This window comes from Panthera uncia (genome assembly GCF_023721935.1).
Source record: "Panthera uncia isolate 11264 chromosome E2 unlocalized genomic scaffold, Puncia_PCG_1.0 HiC_scaffold_19, whole genome shotgun sequence".
Lineage (NCBI taxonomy): Eukaryota > Metazoa > Chordata > Mammalia > Carnivora > Felidae > Panthera > Panthera uncia.
In genome coordinates, this window is record NW_026057588.1 from 17,223,177 (window position 1) to 17,246,854 (window position 23,678).

General features: G+C 44.1%; 1 protein-coding gene and 1 non-coding gene across 2 annotated transcripts; one reads left to right on the plus strand and one right to left on the minus strand.

Annotated features, from left to right (window-relative positions):
- Positions 1-1,235: 1,235 nt before the first annotated feature.
- Positions 1,236-15,153, minus strand: ZNF599 (zinc finger protein 599). The gene is made up of 4 exons (XM_049621035.1): positions 14,805-15,153; positions 11,996-12,122; positions 11,550-11,645; positions 1,236-3,472 (listed from the first exon to the last, which is right to left on the minus strand). Exons 1-4 carry the CDS (start codon positions 14,820-14,822, stop codon positions 1,947-1,949), a joined length of 1,767 nt encoding a protein of 588 aa, XP_049476992.1. The 5' UTR covers positions 14,823-15,153; the 3' UTR covers positions 1,236-1,946.
- A 4,383-nt stretch (positions 15,154-19,536) lies between these two features.
- Positions 19,537-19,700, plus strand: LOC125916245 (U1 spliceosomal RNA). Its single transcript, XR_007455856.1, has one exon. It is a non-coding gene; the product is annotated as a U1 spliceosomal RNA (small nuclear RNA).
- The last annotated feature ends 3,978 nt before the right edge of the window (positions 19,701-23,678 follow it).

Sequence of the window (23,678 nt, forward strand, 5' to 3'; positions counted from 1 at the left end):
TTTCATGCCCCTTAAACACTGTCATCCAACCTCTCAATCAGGACATGACATAAAAGCTTTCGTGGTACGCCACATGAGGGAGCTTTATACTAAAGCTTACAACACCAACAAAGAAACATGGTGGTTACCATGATGGACTATTGCAGTCAGTCACTATGCAAACTGTCACTGGTTACTGTGTTGGCACAGTCTGGAGACTGTCCCAACAGCGGCACAGCTTGGACAGCTTGTCCCAACAGCTTGGCACAGTCAAGCAGACTACTTTCAGGAACTTGGGAAAATGGCAAAACTGCCTGGAAATTTTCCAAGGCTTTGAAGGTGTTACATAAAACATAAAGAACCGTGTCAAGTACATAATGCATATCACATGACAAGTGGAAAAACTCCCAATGACGTGAGGGAAGATGTGGAAGAAATACTGACAGAGAAGGTGGTAGAACCCACAAATAAAGACCCAGAAGAGATAGCCAAACAAGGCACTGAAGTCAGTGATGATGAGGATGGTGACGAAAATCACTCTACCACTGAATGAGTCGCTTTTCTCGCAGCAGCCATGTATCAGAAATTCTACTTTGGAAAAACGTTCCAGGACCTAAAAGAATGTGACCCAATGGTTGAATGAAGCCTCACGCAATTTATCAAGCCACTTCACAAAAGGAAACTGCTGATGTCAACAAATGACAAGAGTCAAATTCCTGAGGTAGAACTGACACCCCACACTCAGTCTTCCTCTTCTGCAGAATAAATAGCATCAACTATGCCAAGGTCAAGAGGTTTCTTCAGAGTGCACTGCTCTATCACCACATATCCAACAACTCTATCAAAATTAGTTAATGTCAATCTTTGATTAATTTTAACCTTTTTTCTGGACTTTCTTCGCATGACTGTACAGTATAACACAGTGTAGGTGTTCACATTACTGTTTACTGTGTTTATTGTGTGTGAATACTAAATTATGTATACTTTCTGTGTGTATCACTGAGTTAAAGCAGTATAGTAACAGAATAAGTTACACAAAATGATGTAATTGAAATATTTTTATTATAAGGAAATACTGCATATAATTTATTTCTAGGGAACATGTATTAAATAAATGTCTTTTAAACAGAAAAAAAAATTCCATAATGGGTTACGCATTGATTGGTTGATGAAAATGTGAACAGAGGCTCACAGGAACCTAGGAGCTATGGCTCAGTATTCACCAATTCAGTGTTTGTGATCAATGTATAGAATACAACTACAGTGAATAACAAGAATTGACTCTGTGCGGGTGTGTGCGTGTGCGTATTTAAGTATTTCATGACTCAGGCCTCTACATCTCTCACAAACATTTATGCTCAAGGGTAAAAATCACAATGTTTTCAAATAAAGAAAATTAAAAAAAAAAACAAAAGCTGGCAGCAGAGCTGCCTTCAATGGTCCAACTCTCCTGACTACGGGTATATAATAAACACATAAAGGAGATGAGGTATTTTTCATCTCTCATCCCCCCCATATCCCCACCACCCCCCCGATGACAAATTATCACAAGCTTGGCAGGGAAATTAGAAGCCATACACGCATTTTGTTTTCCTTCCTTTTCTACATCTCCTTCACTATGTCTCATTGTACTTTTAAGATACTTTTGATATGGTTCTGTAGTATAAACATGGGAAGAATTCTTGACATTTTTCCTAAATGCATAACCACTGGGTCTCTCTTCCGGATCAATCTCAGGGGTAGTTAAAGCTCTAGGCTTGGTCAATTTCTAAGACGACCTTTGAGAGGACCTGCCACAAAGAAACTTTCACAGGGATGACAATTATGATGTTTCTCTTCAGTATGAATTACCAGATAGTAAAATACTTCTCTGGCCAAAATGTTTTCCTGAATAGTTATATTCAAAAGAAAAGGTATTTCACCAGTACGAGTTCCTTAAAATTGAAGTAAATGACTTGCCAAGGCCTTTACACTCTGGTATGAATTTTTCGATGGTGAGTAAAGGATGAACTGTGGCTGAAGGTTTTTCCACACACACCACATTCAAAGGGTTTCTCTCCAGTGTGAGTTCTCGTGTGTTGAGTTAAGGCAAAGTTGTCACAGAAGGCCTTGTTACAGTCTTTGCATTCATATGGTTTTTCTCCAGTGTGGATCCTATTATGACGAACAAAATTTGCCAGTTGGGTAAAGGCCTTCCCGCATTCTCTGCATACATAGGGCTTTTCGCCAGTGTGAATCCTCATGTGTCGAGTAAAGGAAGAACTATAGTAAAAAGCTTTTGCACACTGTTTACACTCCAAGGGTTTTTCTCCAGTGTGGGTTCTATTATGTCGGATAAAAACCGAGTGGTGTGTAAAGGCCTTTCCACACTCACTGCATTCATAGGGCCTCTCACCAGTGTGAATCCTCATGTGCTGAATTAAAGAAGAGCTGTCACAAAAGGCTTTCCCACATTCCTTGCATTTAAAGGGCTTCTCTCCAGTATGAGTCCTCTTATGCCGGACAAAAGTGGAGCGGTGAGTGAAGGCCTTTCCACATTCACTGCACGCATAGGGTTTCTCTCCAGTGTGAATCCTCATGTGTTGAATAAAGGATGAGTTGAGGCAAAAAGCTTTGCCACATTCTTTGCACAGAAAGGGTTTTTCTCCTGTGTGGGTCATCTTATGCTGGATAAAAGTGGAGCGGTGAGTAAAGGCCTTTCCACATTCACTGCACTCATAGAGGTTCTTTCCAGTGTGAATCCTCATGTGTTGAGCAAAGGAAGAGCTGTAGTAGAAAGCTTTCCCACATTCTTTGCACAAAAAGGGCTTTTCTCTAGTGTGCGTCATATTATGCTGGATAAAAGAGGAGCGGTGGGTGAAAGCTTTACCGCATTCTTTGCACTCATAGGGCTTATCTCCAGTGTGAATGCGCTGGTGCTCTGTGAGGTGAGACCTGCGTTTGAAGGCCTTCCCACACTCCACACACACGTATGGTTTTTCCCCCGTATGAAACCTCGTATGTCGAATGAAGTCGGCCATATAACGACAGGCTTTCCCACATTCACTGCATTTATAGGGCTTCACTCGGGCGTGAATCTGTTGATGCCGAACAAGGGCCCAATTCTTGCTAAACCCTTTCCCACATTCTTTGCATTTATACAGGTTATTCCTTGCATCGGTCACAGGGTCTTTTCTGGGTCCTTGGCCATCATGTTCATGTAGATCATCTTGTATAGTGACTCGCTCCTGTAAAATGGTTAAACACAAACTATCATCTGTCTCCAAATCATCATGTTTATGGCTCAACTTCCTAGGGCATGTCTCCTCGTGGGGGTCTGTTCCTGGCCTCAAGTTTCCTTCCTGCATTTCTGATAGCTTTTCCCGATCCCTGGCTTGCCCCAACCTGGAATCCCTCGAGGCTCCCTGTGTCATTTGGTCCTCAAAAGGGGCTTCCTCAGTGAAGGCCAGCTGAGAAGCAGTAAACTCTGTGGTCTCAGGTTTTGCTTTTTCACCTGAAGGAAATCCAATACAGAAAGGTGTCTATTAGCGATGTCGATGCAGAGCAAATAAAATCACCATCTGAGTGGAAGAATGAAGATGAAATCGAATCCTTCTGACGCCTGTAGCATTTACACAGCTATCGCGCTCAGGTTTACAATTTCTTTCTTTGCTAACCCACGCACTCGTGACATCTTTAAAAGCTAACCCAGGAAGAAACACTTGGGCACGGCATAGAGAACGCGGAGTGGAGACGACTCCTCACTTCCCAGAATGGAGGAGGGTGGGCAGAGCAATGACTACACTGTGCGTAACGACTGCGCCCTAGCACGTCATGGTATGACGGCACAGGGAAGGTACACATAACTTGGCCCACGTGGGAGGCAGAAAGAGATCAGTGGAGGCTACCCAGAAAAGGTTCTATGGGAGCTTATTTCCAGAGGAGAGCAGGGGCTCCCTGACGGAAATAGGAGAGAGACTGCAGTGGATGACAAAGCACAAGTGTGCAGTGTCTTGACAGAATGCTGAATGCCAGGCAAAGTGAGGAGGATGAGAGCACGATGAAGATGAGGATGGAGAGGCAGGTGGGGACAGAGGAGACACGAAAGCTCGCGGTTCTGGGCTGTGCGATAGTGGGGGATGGTGAGAAGCTAGCGGGTGGGCATACGGACTCTACTTTGTCTGGGTAAAGACTAGGTGAACAGATGCCAAATAGATATCATCTAGATGAAGAGAATTATAAATGTATCACATTAACGAAGATCTATGTGAAAAGGGAGATTAGTCATATAAAGTTCTCCTTAAATTCACCTACAAATTCTATACAACTTCAGATTAAGCGTTTAGCTTATAGAGTTTTTCAAGGATAGTGACAAGCTCATTGAGGAATTTATATAAAAGAACGAACACACCAGGATATCTCCACAGAAGAATAAAGCAGGGACATTTGCCCTTTGAGGAATTAGGATTATGATGATTAGATGCATCAAGGCAGTATGATGTAGGCATAGATTTAAGATAAACTGCCGAACTATCAAAGGAAAAAACAGAATTGAGAACTCAGAAATGTACGTATATACTTTGATATATGACAGAAGTAGCAGAGGGGCCAATGGGAAAAGGAGGGACTATTCAATAAACGGATCTAGAGAAATCATTTGCCATATGAAATTGCATTCTTAACCTCACACCGCATAAAAAATTAACTCCAGACTGATTAAGACCTTACTGTCAGAAGCTCAACATTAACAGTTTTTAGTAAATAGTATAAATGAATATCTTTTAGATCTTGGGAAAGTGAAAGATTTCATAAGATACAAAAGCATTAACTGTAAAAGAAAAGACTGGTCAAATTGACTAAATATAATTTTTTAAAAGGCAAACAAGGGTGTCTAAATATCAGATAAAGTAAATGAGAAGAAGAGGGTCATTATAGAATGATAAAAAGATCAAAACACCAGGAAGAGGTAACAATCCTAAAATGCATGCAACAAATATCAGAGCCTCAAATCAACCCAAAAAACTGAGTTCAAAGGATAAATAAACAAAACCACAATTACAGGTGGGAAATTCAACACTCCACTTTTTCATTGCAGAAGATACATACTGGCCAATGAACACATAAAGAGGGGCACCTGGGTGGCTCAGTTGGTTGGGTATCCAGCTTTTGATTATGGCTCACGTCGTGATCTTGTGGTTCATGGGATCGAGCCCCGTGTTGAGCTCTGTGCTGAAACAGAGCCTGCTTGGGATTCTCTCTCTCTCTCTCTCTCTCTCTCTCTCTGTGCCCCTCCCTGGAGCACACTCTGCCCCTCTCTCTCTCAAAAATGGATGAATGCACATTAAAGAAAAAAAAATATGAAGAGGTGATCAACTTTCTTGGATATGAGGAAAGGGCAAAAAGACCACAATGAGATACCATATATTTACCTGACTGAAAATAAGAACATGACAATATCAGGTGTTGGAAAGGATGTGGATCCATGAAATCGTTATTATAATGCAGGTAAAGAAACAGCAGGGCAGCATCTAGTAACGTTCTCCTTTTGCTTACCTGATAATAATCGAAAAATTCTAGCCCTTGGGAACACTACTAAGAGAAATTCCTACACATGCATGAGGATATAGTGTATGTGAATTTTCATGGCAGCACTCTGTGGGTGTGAAAAACTGGAAACAAGAAAATGCCCATGAAGATAAATGAATACACTGTGTTATATTCATGCAAATGACTACAGAAGAAAAAATAAGTGAACTATACCAACGTGCTGGGTGAGTCTTAGCAATATACTGTTGAATAAAAAGTACAAATCACATAAGACAATGTAAACTATGATATGCTTTTTATAACGTTCAAATAAAAAAGCAAAATATACATGAGTACAATGAAGTAATTTTTAAATTTGTTTTGAGAATGTCAGTTTATAATGGTATTATAAAAATGTGTGCATGGGATACACGGACCCCTATGTTTATACCGGCATTGTTTACAATAGCCAAGGTATGGAAGCATCCATCGACTGATGAATACATAAAGAAGATGAAATACACACACACACACACACACAATGGAATACTCAGCCATAAAAAAGAGTGAAATCTTGCCATTTGCAACAACATGGATGGAACTAGAGAGTATAGTGCTAAATGAAATAAGTCACTCAGAGAAAGACATATACCATATGATTTTGCCCATATGTGGAATGGTAGAAACAAACGAGCAAAGGGAAAAAAAGAGACAGACAGAGACAAACCAGGAGACAGATTCTTAACTATAGAGCACAAACTGATGGTGACCAGATGGGAGGTGGGTGGGGGGATGGGTTAAATAGGTGATTGGGATTAAGGAGTGCACTTGTGGTGATGAGCACCAAATGATTAAGATAAGAGTGTAAAAACATATGTATATATCTTGCATTTATTTATTTACTATGGTAAAATTTATATAAAATTTACCATTTTAAGATGAAACAATCTTTTTTTTTAAATTTTTTTTTTTAACATTTATTTTATTTTTGAGACAGAGAGAGACAGAGCATGAACGGGGGAGGGTCAGAGAGAGGGAGACACAGAATCTGAAACAGGCTCCAGGCTCTGGGCTGTCAGCACAGAGCCCGACGCGGGGCCTGAACCCACGGACCGCGAGATCATGACCTGAGCCGAAGTCGGCCGCTTAACCGACTGAACCACCCAGGCGCCCCGAAACAATCTTAAAATGTAATAGAATAATTAGATGAAGTGGAAACATTCCTTGAAATATTCAAATTACCAAAACTGACACAAGAAAAAACAGAATATATGAATAGCCCTATATTTACCCTCAAAGCAAATCTTGTTATGGACTGAATGTTTGTGTTCCCCCAAAATTCATGTGTTGAAGCCCTAACCTCCAATGTGAATTTGAAGATAGGGCCTTTGATAGAAGCAATTAAGGTTAAATGAGGTAATAAGCGTAGGGCCCTGATCTGATAGCATTAGTGTCCTTATAAGAAGAGACACAAGAGTGTTCTCCCTCTTCTCCCAACCATCCCCAGCACACACACCACATCTGGAAAGACTATGGTCTCCCTTTGTCTTCTTATGAGGATACCAATCCCATCATGGGCGCTCCACCCTCATGATCTCATCTAAACCCAATCATCTCCCCAAATCCCGACCTCCTAATATCACTCTGGGGGTTAGGGTTCCATCATATGAATTCTGGGAGGATATATAAAATGTTCCTAACAGTGTTACATGAGAAAAATCATACAAATCAACTAGCCCAGCATATGGCAAATATTCAATAAGGTGTAGACCACCATTTATTATCATTATTATAGGTGTTACATTTGCCAGTCAGAATGTCAACAGTAATGCAAGAACATTTTTAGTACTGCAGTGCTGAGAAACACTACTGAGTCTCAAAGAGTAAAGGGGAAGATGCCACCTGCTCCCCAGTATGCACAGCAGTGAGGACTACTGGGAATGTGAAATGGTGCAGTCCCCTTGAAACTGTTTGGTGGTTTCTACTGAAGCTAATCATACACCTAGACCATGATCCAGCCAGTCCACTCATTTGCATATTCCCAACAGAAACGTGTGCCATATCCAACAAAAATATCAAGAATATTCGTAGCTGTGTTCTTCACAATATTCCAAAAAATGGAGCCCAAGCCAAATAACAGTCAAATGGGTAAATGAAATCTATTCATTCACTGAGACACGGCACAGTAAGAAATAACTCCAAATTTGCAACCGCATGACAGACTTCGGAGCAACAATGATTATCAAAAGAAGACACACAGAACAGTATCATGTATTGTGGGGATCCATTTATAAGTCTTCAAAACTCATCTACAGTCACTGGGTTGAATGCCCATTATTTTTGTAGAAGGAGATATTAACAAGGAGGGAGCACAAGAAGCCTGTGAGGCACTGGAAATACTGTATTTTTTTCACCTGTGTGGTGGTACTCGGGTTTATATGTGTAAAACTTCAGGAAGATGAACCTTTAAGACTTGTACATTCACTATGTATAAGTTACACTTTAGTACAGCAATTAAAGAAAATAGTAAAAAATAGTAAAGGGGAGGCCTAGACATCCTGTGTAGATGTCTCTTCAGAGAATGAGAAAACTCCTCCCGGAAGCTTGGTTGTTCGGGTGAAAGAGAGTCATCAACATTTAGATGCTGTTGGAGAGCCAAGAGCAATTTTTTTTTATGTTTCCCCCAGGGTCAGAAACTTCACTGTGTTTTCTGAGAGAAGATGAATTAGGTGAGAAGGCGAAGATACAGAAGAGGCAAGAAATAAGTTGAAGACTCAAGGTCCCTGATGCAGCAGACTCTTGTTTGGCTTCCTGTAATTCCTAACTTGTGATGCTTACAACCTATTACGATCCCTCTAGCTAAATGCTACAGGGCCTTGATTTTGCTTCTAAAGAACAGAATATGGCATTTGTAACAATGTGGATGGAACTAGAGTGTATTATGCCAAGAGAAATAAGTCAGCCAGAGAAAGGCAAATATCATATGATTTCACTCATATGTGGAATTTAAGAAACAAAACAGATAAACATAGGGGAAGGGAAGGAAAATAAGATAAAAACAGAGAGGGAAGCAAACCATAAGAGACCCTTAAATACAGAGAACAATCTGAGGCTGGGGGGTGGGTGGATGGGCTAAATGGGTCCGCACTAATGAGGACCTTTCTTGGGATGAGCACTGGGTGTTCTATGTAAGTGATGAATCACTAAATTCTATTCCTGAAACCAATATTACACTATATGTTAACTAACTTGAATTTAAATGAAAAAGAATAGAATATGCAAAATGACGGAATGTAAGAGATGAGGTTTTGTGTCCCATCCATCTTGCTGGAGTCTCTCCCACCATCACTTGATCTGAAGAAGGAAGCTGACATGTTGTGAGGTGCCTATGACTGTGGCTTGTGCCGACCCCAAGTTGTGCCTGGACCTCTGACCCACGGAAGGAAAACAGTAAATGAGTGATATTTTAACCTGCTATGTTTGTGGTAATGTTGCCACATGGCCATAGATAACACACCTGAAAAGGCAGGTGAAGGTGGGATCTAGATCCATGCTGTAGATAAGAACTCTGCTGCAGAGGTGAGTCTGTAAGGGTGAAAGAGCAGGAAAACCAAGCACGTAGCCTCTATTCTCAGTGTGAAGTAGGCCACAATGCTGAGTTATCAGTAACGAGGCAGGTGGTGATATCTGGAAGAAGGGGAGTGGTTGGAAGCAGACGGAAGACACAGAGCAGACCAGAGGCACACAGCAGATCCGGGGAGACCAGTTAGACTTCTGTTAGAGTCATGCAGGCAGGAGACGACTACAGCTTGGACTAGGGTGCTGATGCAGAACTGACAGAGTTGGTGAAGGTGACAGATTCAGGAGACATGGATGATGAAACGTGATCAACATTCAGGAATGGCTGGAGAGAGGGTATGAAGAAGGTAGAGGTGTCGCGGGGTCTACTTTTGCTGCTGGCTTTCGTGACTTATTCGACGGTAAGACCGTTAATTGAAAATTGGGAGATGGGAGGCGTGGGCCAAATCGTGAGGTCCCTTTTAGGATGAGAGTGTGAAGTACCTCTGGAACATTCAGGTGAAGATGTGGAACTGCAGAGGGGGGTGAAGATGTGAGACAGATTCTAGGGGTGAGGGGGGGGTGGCCAGATACTCACTGGCTGAGCAGCCAGAAGGAACACGAGAGGAGAGAGATCATGAACCGGCATTGGCACCTCTCTGTCCACGTGATGGGTCCAGCTGCCCTGAGCAGCTCAGATGTGGGGCTGACAAGGCGAATGTCTCCCTGAAGTTTTGTAAGACAGGAGGGCAAGAAGACAACAAGGCTAGGGATTGTTTCTGAATACGTTTCACAAATGGACGGACGGATGCATGCACGGATGCACTGAGGAATAAATGAATGAATAGGGAAGGTGGAAAAGGGAGGGATGCAAGGTACAGCTGGAGGTAGTAATCTGCAGCAAAAGAAAGGACTATCTTTTCTGAATTCGGAAGGGAGTCTGAGATAACATTATTCATTATGACTAATAATGCACGAATATTACTCACCTGTAACCTTTCTTACTTTGTCACTTACTTTGGGTCAGGCAGTGAATAAACTTGTTAATTACAAGTTTCCCGCTATCTAATTACATTTCCAAACGATCCAATGATGCAGAAACTATCATTACTGTGTTTTCTAATGTAGGCTAGTTTAGCAGACCGAGTGTATGTTCATCATATTGCTGGCCCCTTCCTCTTGGGCACAAAGCTGAACCACATTTCCCAGTCTGATGCAACATGTAGCCTAATACCCAGCTCTTGTCAATGGAATGTGAATGGAAGTGAAGTATGTGTGCAGGCGGATATGCCTACAGATCTTCCTCAACCTAGGATGGGGTTATGTCCCAATAAACCCATCAAAATGCCTTTCATATACCTAACCTACCACACATCATAGCTTAGCCTGGACGACCTTAAACATGCTCGGTACACTTACATTACCCTACAGTTGGGCAAAATCATCAAAAGGAAAGACTGTTTTCCAATAAAGCGTTGAATATCTTGTGCAATGTATTGAATATTATACCGAACGGGAAAAACAGAATGGTTGTGGGGCGCCTGGATGGCTCAGTCAGTTAAGTGTCCGACTAGCTCAGGTCCCGATCTTGCGGTTTATGAGTTCAAGCTCCACGCTGGGCTCTGTACTGACACCTCGGAGCCTGGAGCCTGCTTCAGATTCTGTGTCTCCCTCTTTCTCTGCCCCTCCCCTGCTCACACTCTGGCGCTCTCTCTCTCTCAAGAATAGATACACATTAAAAAAAAATTTTTAAGCCAGAATGGCTGTAAGTGTACTGGTTGTTTACCTGCAGGATTGCATGGCTAACTGGGAGGTGCAGCTCACTGCACTGCCCAGCATCGGGAGACACTACCCTGCTGCAGTATCACCAGCCCAGGAAAAGATCCAAACTCAAAATTCCAAGTCCAGTTTCTACTTCATGTGTACCACTTTCATACCATTTTGAAGGGGAAAAATCCTAATTTGCACCACTGCAAGGTGGAAGCCGTCTGTCCTCTCCTTCTCTCCCATTCCCCTTGGCGAGTTGGACGGTGCCAGGGCAACCTTATAGCCCCATACCGACAACAGAATGCACCTGGGTCCCTGAATACGTGGTACAGAGTTCCCCTGCTGATCCACATTAACTATGGCATGAATGAGAAAAAAAACTCTTTATCTGTTGACTCACCTAGACTTGGGAGTTTATCTTTTATAGCAGAGAATTAACTTAGCCTAACTTGTCTATCAAAGGTATAGTGAGGTCATGCAACTTCCCCAGGGTCATGAGGCTGATGAGTGGCTAAGCATTTAGAGCCGTGTCTTACTCAGTATACTACATTCTAACCCTAATAAAGGCAGAGTGTGATGAGGAGGAAAGACAGGGGAAATATGGCTGGAGTACTCCATCATCAACCAAGACCCCAGGAAAGCCACAAGAAGCAGCTACCCATGGAATTTCAGAAACAGAGATTCCCCCGGTAATCTGTCAGTTGCCATGACACCCACCTGCCAGATTCTCAGCCACCTACCTGTATAGGTGCTTTTGGAGATGCCTCTCTTCCCTGTCCAGAGTTCTTGCCCAGGCTCCAGTGGGTAGATCAGTTCTGGTTTGGGAACAGGATGTCCTGTGTATGGAAAAATAAATGGGGCATGGGTATATAGGTAAGGACAAAAGAAAAATTCTCAAGTATACAGGGTTCAATCTCATGAACCATGAGATCATGACCTGAGCCAAAATCAAGAGTCCATCCTTAACCGACGGAGCTACCCAAGCACCCCGGAGAACTATGCTTCTTATACAACAATCCCTGTCATAGACACAGAGATAATAATCAAAAGGTTAGACCAGAATTATGGTGAGGCTGTGAGGAGAGAGGAAGTTGGGTCCCAGAGGCCTTCTCAATCAGCCATGCTTAGAGAAAGAGGATGGAATGAAAGTCCATGGGTATCACTCAGGAGAGTGATGAGGTCTTACCCAGTGAGACCAGGAGCCCACAGGTCTCCAGCATCACCTCCTGGTATAAGGTCCTCTGGGCCAGATCCAGTTGTCTCCATTCCTCTCCAGTGAAGGTCACAGCCACGTCTTCGAATGACACTAATGCCTGCAATGTCAAAGAGAGGTGGTGGGTGGCTGTACATCTAATAAATGAGATGATAACCAATTGCTTGGCCACCAGCGAAAGTCCAGAAAGACCTGAGGCCTGAACCCCTGAGTAATTCCTGAGAACCTAGTTCTGTGCTGGGCTCAGGAGAGAGGCAGATGGTGCCTCTGACAGAATAAAAGGTGTGGGAGAGAAAAGCCTCCTGTGTAGGAAGCCACTGGAGAAAGACACAAACAATGCTAATCTCATATGGGTTGTGAGCAGCAGATCGAAAGTGCTCTGAGATGTTGGAAGAATGGGGAAAAATAACTCAAATAATGACAGTAGCAGCGGAGCCTTTCTGGTCCACACTGCTTGCCTGCATCTGAGGGCTTCAGATGCTGTGTTAAAGCAACCAAAAGCCCGTGGGTCTGGAGCTAGACTCCTGGAGTTTAAATCCAGTCTTGGGGGCACCTGGGTGGCTCCGTCAGTTGGGCGTCTGACTTCGGCTCGGGTCATGATCTCACGGTTCGTGGGTTCGAGCGCCGTGTCAGACTCAGTGCTGACAGCTCGGAGCCTGGAGCCGGCTTCGGATCCTGGGTCTCCCTCTCTCTCTGTTCCTCCCCTGCTCACGCTCTGTCTCTGTCTCTCTCTCAAAAATAAATAAACATTAAAAAAAAAATTTTTTTTTAAATCCAGTCTTGTGAACCAACACATGCTAACTTCTTTCAGCCTCGATTTCTCTATCAATACAGTAATAGTTTATGCTTCATCAGGCTGGTGTGGGAATTAGAATGTTCTAAAAGTAAACACTGCAAGAGTCCAGCACATGCAGTGCTCGATGGATTTGTGAATTTCTTAACTGTTTCACAGCCCACGAGGTAAGCGCCATCTTCTCCGTTTTTCAACCAGCAAACTGAGGCTCAAGCCAAGTCAACCAGAGTTGTCATGCCTAATGAGACGGGGCAAGATTTGAACCCAGGTCCCTCTGGTCCAGCCATGGTGGGGAGGTTAGATTTAATCTAAGTATGAAAGAGTCCCAGAGGGAAAAATCTTTCTTTCTTTTTTTTAAGTTAATTTATGTATTTTGAGAGAGAGAGAGAGAGAGAGAGAGAGAGCACATGTGTGAGTGTGATGGGCAGAGAGCAAGGGAGAGAGAGAATCCCAAGCAGGTTCTGCACTGTCAGCCCGGAGCCCAAATTGGGGCTCTGTCTCATGAACCCCGAGGTCATAACTTGAACAGGAATCATGAGTCAGAGGCTTACCCAACTGAGCCTCCCAGGCGCCCCAAGGGAAAAACCTTTCACTCATCAATCACTTATTGGGCACCGGTGCAGGCCCAGCACTTTCTAGGCCTAGGGACAGAACAGACAACAGGACCTCACACTCCAGGGCTGGGGAAAGGTCCCCAGCAAGAAACTAAATAAATGAGCCAGATCAAGTCACACGGCCCTAAGGGCTCCAAGAAGCAACAAAGGACAGTGAGGTGACTGAAAACATTAGGGGACTTATGTCCCCAAGGCAGGGCAACCCGGGAAGGCCCCCAGGGCAACCGGGGAAGGCTTCCCTGAGGGGTCACTGGAACAGGCTGAAGTGAAGTCGGGGAGCGGGCCAGGTAAGAAAAGATGAATAACTAAGCCAAGTGGTCGGAGGCAGGATGAGAGTAAACAGGGTGACGTGCTAGAGAGTAACTTAGGGCCTGTTGTGTGTTTACGTCCCAAGAGACACAGCATTCCTGGACACCGTCATTAATGAGAGTCACTTCACAAGCACAGGTTTTCCCCACGATCTGAAAGCAAAGTGTTCCCATGAAAACTTTTCTAAGCCAAAAGGGCAGTAAAGTGAAGAGTATCCCTCACTTTCTGGAAGTTCCCTTTACCGCCACTTTGCTTTTAAGAAAAACTTACATTCGCAACTCTTTTCACCAACCAAAAGAAATCCAAAGAGGATTTTTGTGTTTACCTTACTACTGTAGGTCTCTCCTAAAAGCCAGTGGCAAAATCCACACCTTTGGAAAGTGTAGGAACCTGTATAAGAAAATGTGTTCAACAGGAAAATGGATTCACCGCAAACCAACCTCACTTGTAATACACAGACGGCGCCTGCAGAGTTCAATCCGGTGACTGTCTTGTCTTCCCACCTGTCCAGGGACCTTCTACTGTTATCAGAAAAGCAGCAATTCAAAAAACGCGACTCCCCCCTTACCTCTGCTCTAGAGCTCCCATCCCCTACAGACCTGTGGCAGGGATGGGCCAGACTGTCCCCGGAGTGAGCCTAAGAGCAGAGCAGGGCCAGGGAAGTCCCTCTCAGAAGCGCATCCAGAGTGATGTTCTCTGGGTCATGCTGAGCACTGAAGGGCACACGTCACAAGTGTACCCTCTCTGATTCCCTCAACTGAGAAAAATCGTTAATACACGGTATTCCAATTTCAGATTCGACGGAATGGAGGCCAAGGGCAGTGAAAGGCAAGCTGAGGTCAGAGGCAGAAATGGGGGTCTCCCCTGACAACCCCTGGCCTGGATTCAGAACCCGGGGTTGGACGTAAGTAAGATCTGCTCCTCTCCCGCCCCCATTCCTCCAAGACTCCCAGATCCAAGAGCATTAAGAAGGAACGGCCAGGAGTCCCAGGATCTATATCACATTGAGTGGAACCGTGCGAACACCGACCGCAGCGCGCGTGGGCATGTGGGACCCACCACTCACCAGCGCCGGCGCCGCCATGGGGCCCACGGCCGAGCGAGACTTCGCGAAGCTGCGACTAACGCCCGTCCCAGCGGGCTCAGCCGACCCCTCGCCCCAGCCCTGGGCCGGGTGGTCTGGCACCTCGGTCTCCGCTGTGTAAACGCGCAACAAGGTCCAAGGGGCCGCCTGCGGGTACCGCAGGGACGAAGGGCTGGTGCCGAGGCGGGGGGCAACCCCGTTACAGGTGGAGTCAGGGCTCAAATAGCTCAGTCTGGAAGCCCCTTCTGGGAAGCAGCCTCCCCCGGCGTTCCAATTACAAGCTCCGTTAAGCACAGACCCTTTACAACCAAATGAGGTCCTAGAGAGGACGCCAGAAGTCCCGCCCACTCTGGGGCAGGAAACGCCCCTCTCCGCTCTCCGTCATTGGCTGAGCGCCCGCCTCTGACGTCAGAAACACTCCCTGCTGGGTAATGTAGTTTCTGACTGACTCTTAGTGATGGGGAGTGTACTTCCCATTCTCTGAGAAACGTGGTGTTTAAGTTCCAAAGACAGGGCTATGGCTTTTAAGAGGTTGAAGGAGAAGCACATAGAGTTCAGCAGCCCTTCAGCCATACATAAAAAACAGATCCAGAATCCAACCACTTCTCCCACTTCCATGGCCCCCATACTAGTCCAGCCACCACCAAAACTTACCTGGACTAGTGTAATAGCCTCATCCCTTGCCTTCCTGCCTCCTCCCTTACTCCCAGAATCTGTTCTCCACTCCGCAGCCAGAGAGGCCACATAACTTCACTGTTCCCATCACATTCAGGAAAACATCCAACCTCTCAGGCTACCACTCCACACCCAACTCTTACTCTCCTGATCTGCCAGAAAGAAAAGAGAGCCGTGATTCTCTGAACATTCCCAGCTCAGCCTCACCAAGTATTTGGACATGCTGGTACCTTTGCCTGGGATAATTTCCACTGGTTGCCAGACATAGGAACTGTTCCATATAAACTCAGGACCTTGGGCTTGGGGTTTCCATAAGCATGTTCCCAGCTGAGGTCAAAGAAGATGAGACTCTGCCTTCTAATTTCAGCTCAATGCTGTAAATAAGAGTCCTGTGAATGATATAATTACTGCCACATTTTTAGTGAGGTTGAGCTTTTAGTTGGTGATGTTGCTGTTTAAAATGGGCCGTAGACACAGTGCTCAAGTGCTGTCTGGTGTCCCAAAGCACAAGAAGGCTGTGATGTGCCTCATGGAGAAAACACATGTGTTAGATAAACTGTGTTCAGGCATGAGTTACAGAGCTGTCAGCTATGAGTTCAATGCTAATGAATCAACAATATATATTAAATAAAGTGTCTCCAAACAGAAACATATATAAAATGACATTAAACATTGATCTATTGATGAAAATGTTGTGCAGGGGCTTACAGGATCCTAACCCTCCAGTTCCCCTAGGAGCAGTGATTCCATATTCACTAATTCAGAGTTTGGGGTGACTTTACAGAACATAAGCTATGGCAGAAAATGCGAATAGACTGTAGCTGGTTTCCAGGGACTATTTAGGGGCACATGCAAAATGTACGTCGTATCATGTGTAGGCCAATGTTGGACAGTGCTGCAGAGAGAACAGTGGAGAATAGGTGAGAGATGGAGGCCAGACAGGTGGGGGACTCGACAGGGACCAGAAGTCAGAGTAAAAATGACAGGCTGGCAAATGGGGAAGCAAAGGTAGAAATTTGGTGTGGCTAGTGACTTTGATAGGGAAAAATCTGTTAGGAGATGGCCAACAAGGACTGATAGGGGAATTCCAGTCCCTGCCCGAAGACTCCTGTTCCGGGTTTTTCTTCCTACCCCGCTTGCCTCGCTCTGGAACAGGCTATAAATTGTCCCCGCTACTGATGCTCTGGGCTCACACCTCTGGAGAATGATCTCCTCTGAGCCCACCGGTGTAAAATAAACCTCCTGCCTTCCAAGATCTCCGAGTGCTGCTTGGTTCTTCCGCCCAGTGATCCAGACCATTGTCCGTTGCAACTTTGATATGAAACAAATGGTAAACATGGGGCAGTTTGCCAGTACATTTGAACTAAGCCTTAACATTATACCCTCCCCGGGTCCCCACTTAGCAGGACCTGGCCCACTGTGAACTTCCCTGGCTGCAGCTGTACTTGTGTCTGCCTGGCCAAGCGCTGGGGGCTTCCGCCTGACCCTGCGCCAGTCGGGAAACTAAACGGGACCTGGAGGACACACAAGTCCTAAGGAAACATAGGGAAGGTGAACAACCTAGCACACACAGAACGTGGGAACTACAACTAACATAGAGAACTGTTGAGGAAGTATCTCTCAGGCATAGCCTGGCAGTCCCTACAAGCATTGACCACGTCAGTGCCCAAATTCTTGGCACAGGCAGACCTCAGAAATATCAGGCAGAGGGAGGGGGAAGAACTTGGGGTAGAGAGGTGCCGCACATCCGGACACAGTCACCTGACTAGAGAGAGGCCAAGCTGGGTGGGAATCATTGAGCAGACTGGAAGAGTTCTGACTCCTAAAACTTCTGCTGGGCTTCCAGGCAGCAGACAGCAGGGCTGCTTAGGAGAGGGAACAGTGGAAATAGCCTATCCCTGACGCAACACTTAACATAGGGAATCTGGGAATGAAGCAGTCCTCATTCCCATGGTCTGACTGTGGGAAGGATAGAATAGTCTCTGAGTAAAAGGGGAAGTGAAGAGCCCAGGCCAGGATGGGGTGAAAGTGAGGGCCTTAGCAGGTGAGACTAAAAGGGCAAAGTTCTCCAGCATCATGTCATGGTAGAAGAGTCTCTGAGCCTCATCAAGAAACTCCCACTCTTCCTAGGAGAGGGACACAAACACATCCTCAAACATCACATGGTCCTGCCATGATGGAGACAAGCAAGCCAGTGGTCAGCCTCTCTCCTGAGGAACCCTGTACTACCCTCCACATGCACCCACTGCTCATGCTTCTGCCCAGATCCCCAAATCAGGAACATGGGCCGACTCAGGCCCAGGCACTCAGGCCGTCTCAGGCCCATGAGAGGTGCCCACTCTCTCATCATGGTGATATTGACCACTGTGTCCAGCCCACAGCCTCAAGAGGCAGGGGGAAGATGGATGCCATCTGAGCTCTGGGCCGTCCCTTCCTGAAAAGAACTGAATTGCCAGGTCTGAGGTTGAAGATTTACCCCTATGCTTCCTTCTAAGAGTTTTGTAGTTTTACCTCATATATCAGATCTATGCTCCATTTTGAGTTGAACATTTTATATGGAGTCAGGTAAAGTTCCAACTTTATATCTTTCATGTAGATATCCAGTTGTCCCATCACCATTTGTTGAATAGACTATTCTTTCCCCATGGAATGGTCTTGGCCATCTCGTCAAAAAGCAATTGATCATATATATACATATATATATGTATATATATGGGTTCATTCTTGGACTCTCCTATTTTACTGCCAGTACCACACTGTTTTAATTACTATACATTTGTAGCAAGTTCTTTTTTTAAAAAAAAAATTTTTTTAATGTTTATTTATTTTTGACAGAGAGACAGAGAGAGAGACAGAGAGAGAGACAGAGCATGAGCAGGGGAGGGGCAGAGAGGGAGGGAAACAGAATCCGAAGCAGTCTCCAAGCTCCGAGCTGTGAGCTTCGAGCTTCCAGCACAGAGCCTGACGCGGGGCTCGAACTCACAGGCCGGGAGATCATGACCTGAGCCGAAGTCAGACGCTCAACCCACTGAGCCACCCAGGCACCCCCATTTGTAGCAAGTTCTGAAATCAGGAAGTATGAGCCTTCCAACTTTGTTCTTCCTTTTCTAAGATTGTTTGGCCATTCTTGGTTCCTTGAATTTCCATATGAATTTGAAAATCAGTTTGTCGATTTCTACAAAGAAACTAGCTGGGATTTTGATAGTTGAATCTGTAGATAAATTTAAGGAGTATTGCCCTCTTAACAACATGGTCACATGAGCATGGATGTCTTTCCATTTATTTAAGTCTTCTTTAGTTTCTTTCAGCATGTATGTGACTTTCCATATACAAGCTTTGGTTATATTTATTTCCAAGTATTTTATCCTTTTTGATGATTTTATAAATGAAATTGTTCTCTTAAATCCATTATGGGTTGTCCATTGTTGGTGTTACCAACACTCAAAATCAGTTGGTTGATTATGGGTTGATTTCTTTATTTCAGCAGTTTTTTAAGATGTTATCCTACTGCCTTGTGGTATCCATGATTTCTGATGGGAATTGGCTGTTGGTCTCAGTGAGAATCCCTTCTAGCTTTTGCACTGCTGGTGGGAATGGAAACTGGTGCAGCCACTCTGGAAAACAGGATGGAGGTTCCTCAAAAAAATAAAAAAAAAAAAATAGAACTACGCTACGACCCAGTAATTGCACTACTAGGTATTTGTCCAAGGGTTAGAGGTGTGCTGTTTCAAAGGGGCACATGCACCCCAGTGTTTATAGCAGCTATCAACATAGCCAAAGTATGGAAAGAGCCCAAATGTCCACTGATGAATGAATGGATAAAGAAGATGTGGTATACACACACACACAAACACACACACACACACACACACACACACACACACACAAAGGAGTATTACTCAGCAATCAAAAAGAATGAAATCTTGCCATTTGCAACTACGTGGATGGAACTGGAGGGTATTATGCTAAGTGAAATTAGTCAGTCAGAGAAAGACAAATATCATATGACTTCAATCATATCCAGAGTTTAAGATACAAAACATTTACCTGGCAGGGGAGATACCATGATCACGAAAGTGGTTTTCCCAGGGCGAGGTCTACCCATTGCACTCAGAATGTGCCGACCCCTGTGATTTTCCTAAATGTGGGACACTCGACTGCATAACTTGTGGTAGTGGGGGACTGTGTTTGTGTTTTCCCCTAAACAAAAAAAAAATTTTTTTAAAGATACAAAACAGATGAACATAAGGGAAGGGAAGCAAAAATAATATAAAAATGGGGGGGGGGGCAAAACATAAGAGACTCAAAAAAATAGATAACAAACTAAGGGTGCTGGAGGGGTTGTGGGTGGGGGAGATGGGCTCAATGGGCAAGGGACATTAAAGAGGACACTCGCTGGAATGAGCACAGGGTGTTATATGTAGGTGATGTATCACTGGCTTCCACTCCTGAAATCATTATTGCACTATATGCTAACTAACTTGGGTGTAAATTAAAAAAAAAAAAAAGAATCCCTTCTACATGATGAACCACTCCTCTCTTGGCTTTCACAATTTCTGTGTTGGGTTTATGACAATTTCATTATAATGTTACCGGGTGTGGATCTCTTTGAGTTTATCCCATTCGGAGATTTGTTGAGTTTTTTGGTGTTCAGATTCCTGTCTTTCTAAAGTCTGGGGAATATTCAGCCATTTAAAAAATCTTTTTAAGTTTATTGATTTATTTTTCAGAGAGACAGAGACAGTGTGAGTGGGAGAGGGGCAGAGAGAGGGGGGAGAGAGAGAATCCGGAGCAGGCTGTGCATTGTCAGCCCAGAGCCCAACGTGGTGCTCGAACCCACAAAATCATGAGATCGTGACCTGAGCCAAAACTGAGAGTTGGACATTTAACTGACTGAGCCACCCAGGCGCCCCAATATTCAGCCTTTTTTCTTAGGATATTCTTTCTCCTCTCTCACTCTCTCTACTCTCCTTCTAGGATTCCCATTATGTTAGTATCTTTCATGTTGTCCCACAGATACACAAGGCTCTGTTCATTTTTCTTTGTTCCTTTTACTTTCTTCTCCTTAGACAGCTTAATTTCAATGGACCTATCTCTAAGTTCACGGATCATTTCTTGTGTCTCCTCAAATCTGCTGTTGAAGCTCTCTGATGAAGTTTTCATTCTATTATTTATTGTGGGTGGTCACTGAAGTCTCTGTTTTATTAGCTTAATGGTCAGATAGCTATTTGATAGGGACTTCTTTAAATGCCTGGAGACAAAGACAAAAATATACTCTCCTATCCTTTATAAATTTCTTGGAGTAGGGCCTCTCCTTCACTGCTTAGTCATGCCTTTTACATTTCAGCCTTAGCCTTCATTTTCTTTATGTGGAGCCTAAAGATCATCAAGAGGTGAAACCCTGGGGTCTTTTCAGGTGTCTTCTAAGCACATACTTGCCCTGGGAATGTACATGGCCTTCTAGATTCTCTGGTATATGTGGGAGCTTTTCAAAGCCCTTAGTCCTCCTCGTACCTCCTCCAACAGGCTTCTTCTAGACATTCTGGTCTGTCTACTGCTTCCAGTGTCTGTTATCCCAATCCCCTGGCACCAGTGGCTAGTATATGCTTTTAGTTGTTTTTGGCAAGTGCTGCTTGGAAGACTACTCCAGCCTTGAGAAAATTCCAAGGCTGCCAAAAGAAAAGCAAATAAACTCCTGTGTCGAACCCTCAGAGAGCTGCAGTTGGGTCAAAACGCACAACCACAATTCTCTGAGAATGGATCCATATGGCCCCCTTCATAGGAAAAACACCCATCCCCCTCTGTCAGTAGAAGCCAAGTTGACATCAACCAGAAAATGTTTCATTCCCAAAGTTTCCATTGTCTGAAGGATCCTAATGGAGAACAGCCAAGACCCGTTGGTTAAGAATATGGTCTATGGGTCTGAGGTTGTCTCTAGTGAGCAAACTCATGTTATAAAGAAAAAATGAGGGTGGAGTTTTTTAGGATGCCAGCTTTCTTTTTTTTTTTTTATTTTTAATGTTTATTTTTGAAAGACAGAGAGACAGAGAGACATAGCATGAGCAGGGGAGGGGCAGAGAGAAAGGGAGACAGAGATTCCAAAGCAGGCTCCAGGCTCTAAGCTGTCAGCACAGAGCCCAACGCAGGGTTCGAACTCATGAACCGAGAGATCATGACCGGAGCCAAAGTGGGACGTGTAACTGAGTGAGCCACCCAGGTGCCCCCCAGCTTTCACCCAAGTGAGGAATATAATCCACATTTCTAAGTTGGTCAAATCTATCACATTAATATCTAGGGAATATGGGTTTTAATTGTACTCACTGAAATCTAGAGAAAAATCAAAATAGACATACTAACTTCTTCCTTATCCCCTCATAGTTAACTCATATCTCCCATTTAAAATTAACATTGATAATATGTCCTATAACCATACAAATACTTGTTCATTGAAGTAATATCTCAAAAGTAAAATAAACGGGAAACCACAGAAATGTTCAATGACAGGGAATTTGCTGAATAAACAAAGCCTCATTCACACAGTATATGACTCAGTACAGTAGCTTCAAGCCATTACAAAAGGAGAAGGGAAGGGGGAGAAGAGAAAGAAGAAGAAAAAGATGAAGGAGGGGAAGGAGGAGGAGGAGGAGGAGGAGGGGGAGGAGGAGTTGTTAATATATTCCAGTACAGTCTCTCAATTTTGCAACTACTCTTCTAAAGAAGCAGAAAATAATGTGTTTGGGAGTGTCCTTACATAAAAAGAAAACATTTCAAAAACAAATAAAATTAAAACCTAATATATTGGGAAAGAGAGAGGACATACTGAACATAGTGAAGGGGCACATTTGAGAGACAAACCTTTTGGAATCAACATTGTTTTACAATTTTTGCCTTGGGTAAATGTAGCAAACAAAAATTACCCCACAATAAAAAAAGTTAACCTACAATAAAAGTAAAAATGGGTCATAATAACATGAAGCAGAATTTTAAAATGACAACACGTTGCAATAAGTACTTTTCCTCTACCCACAGAAAAATTATGTCCTTTTATTGTATAAAAGAGAAATTTGATCACACATCTGTGGGAGAATATAGCTCTCAGACAACAAAAGATGCAGATTTGGGCTTCAGCTCCAGGATGGAAGAGAACATTTCTACAACAAAAAAGCTTGGTGAACATCAAATTTGTGACTCCATATTTTCAAACCCATCAGAGAGCTACCGATGCAGAGCAAATAACTGGCCTAAAATTTATAAAGAGGCTTTGCCTTAACAGAGCAGATTTGGACACGCGCTCCCCTTGTGTAGATGCATTAACCAAACACCCTCGTTGGACCAGACTGTCTTGATCTCAGCACTGAAAGTCCCATGTACTGGAAGTGCCTTTCCTGGGACAGAAGTCCCAGTGTTCCGTGACAGGTGCAGAAGTTTGCAGCAAACCCATATACTAGCCAAAAAAATAGGAGCTGAAAGCAAAACCGTTTTTTGGGTTTTTTTTGTAAATCTTTTTTTCTTTTTTAACGTTTTATTTATTTTTGAGACAGAGAGAGACCGAGCATGAATGGGGGAGGGGCAGAGAGAGAGGGAGACACAGAATCGGAAGCAGGCTCCAGACTCTGAGCCATCAGCCCAGAGCCCGACGCGGGGCTCGAACTCACGGACTGCGAGATCGTGACCTGAGCCGAAGTCGGACGCTTAACCGACTGAGCCACCCAGGCGCCCCGCAAAACTGTTTTTAATGCCAGGTATGGTAGAGATTATTGGCTCTCTGTAGTTGCTGTGGCTGGCCCGGTTCACACAGGAGTGATTTTGCGATGAGGCGTCCTGTGTAAATTATACCCTAACCTAATGTATTTTGCCACAGAAAGTGAAGCAGTTTCCTTATCCACGTTGGTCCCACCTCATATCATTCTTCTGTCTCAGTTCTTTCCTCTTGTCGCGGGTCTATCCCTGTATTTGTTTTCGGTCACTGCTCTAAAAGAGAAATGACCACAAATTCTGTGGTTGAAAACACATGATTTATTACCTTGCGGTCTCTGAGCACTTGAACTCCTGATCAGAAGCTCGAGGGCTCTGCTGGACGTTCTGAATAAAAATTCACAGGGACAAACTCAAGGTATTGGCAGGGGCTACAGTTTTCATCTGGGGCCCTGGGCCATCTTCCGCAATCACGGTTTTGTTTTT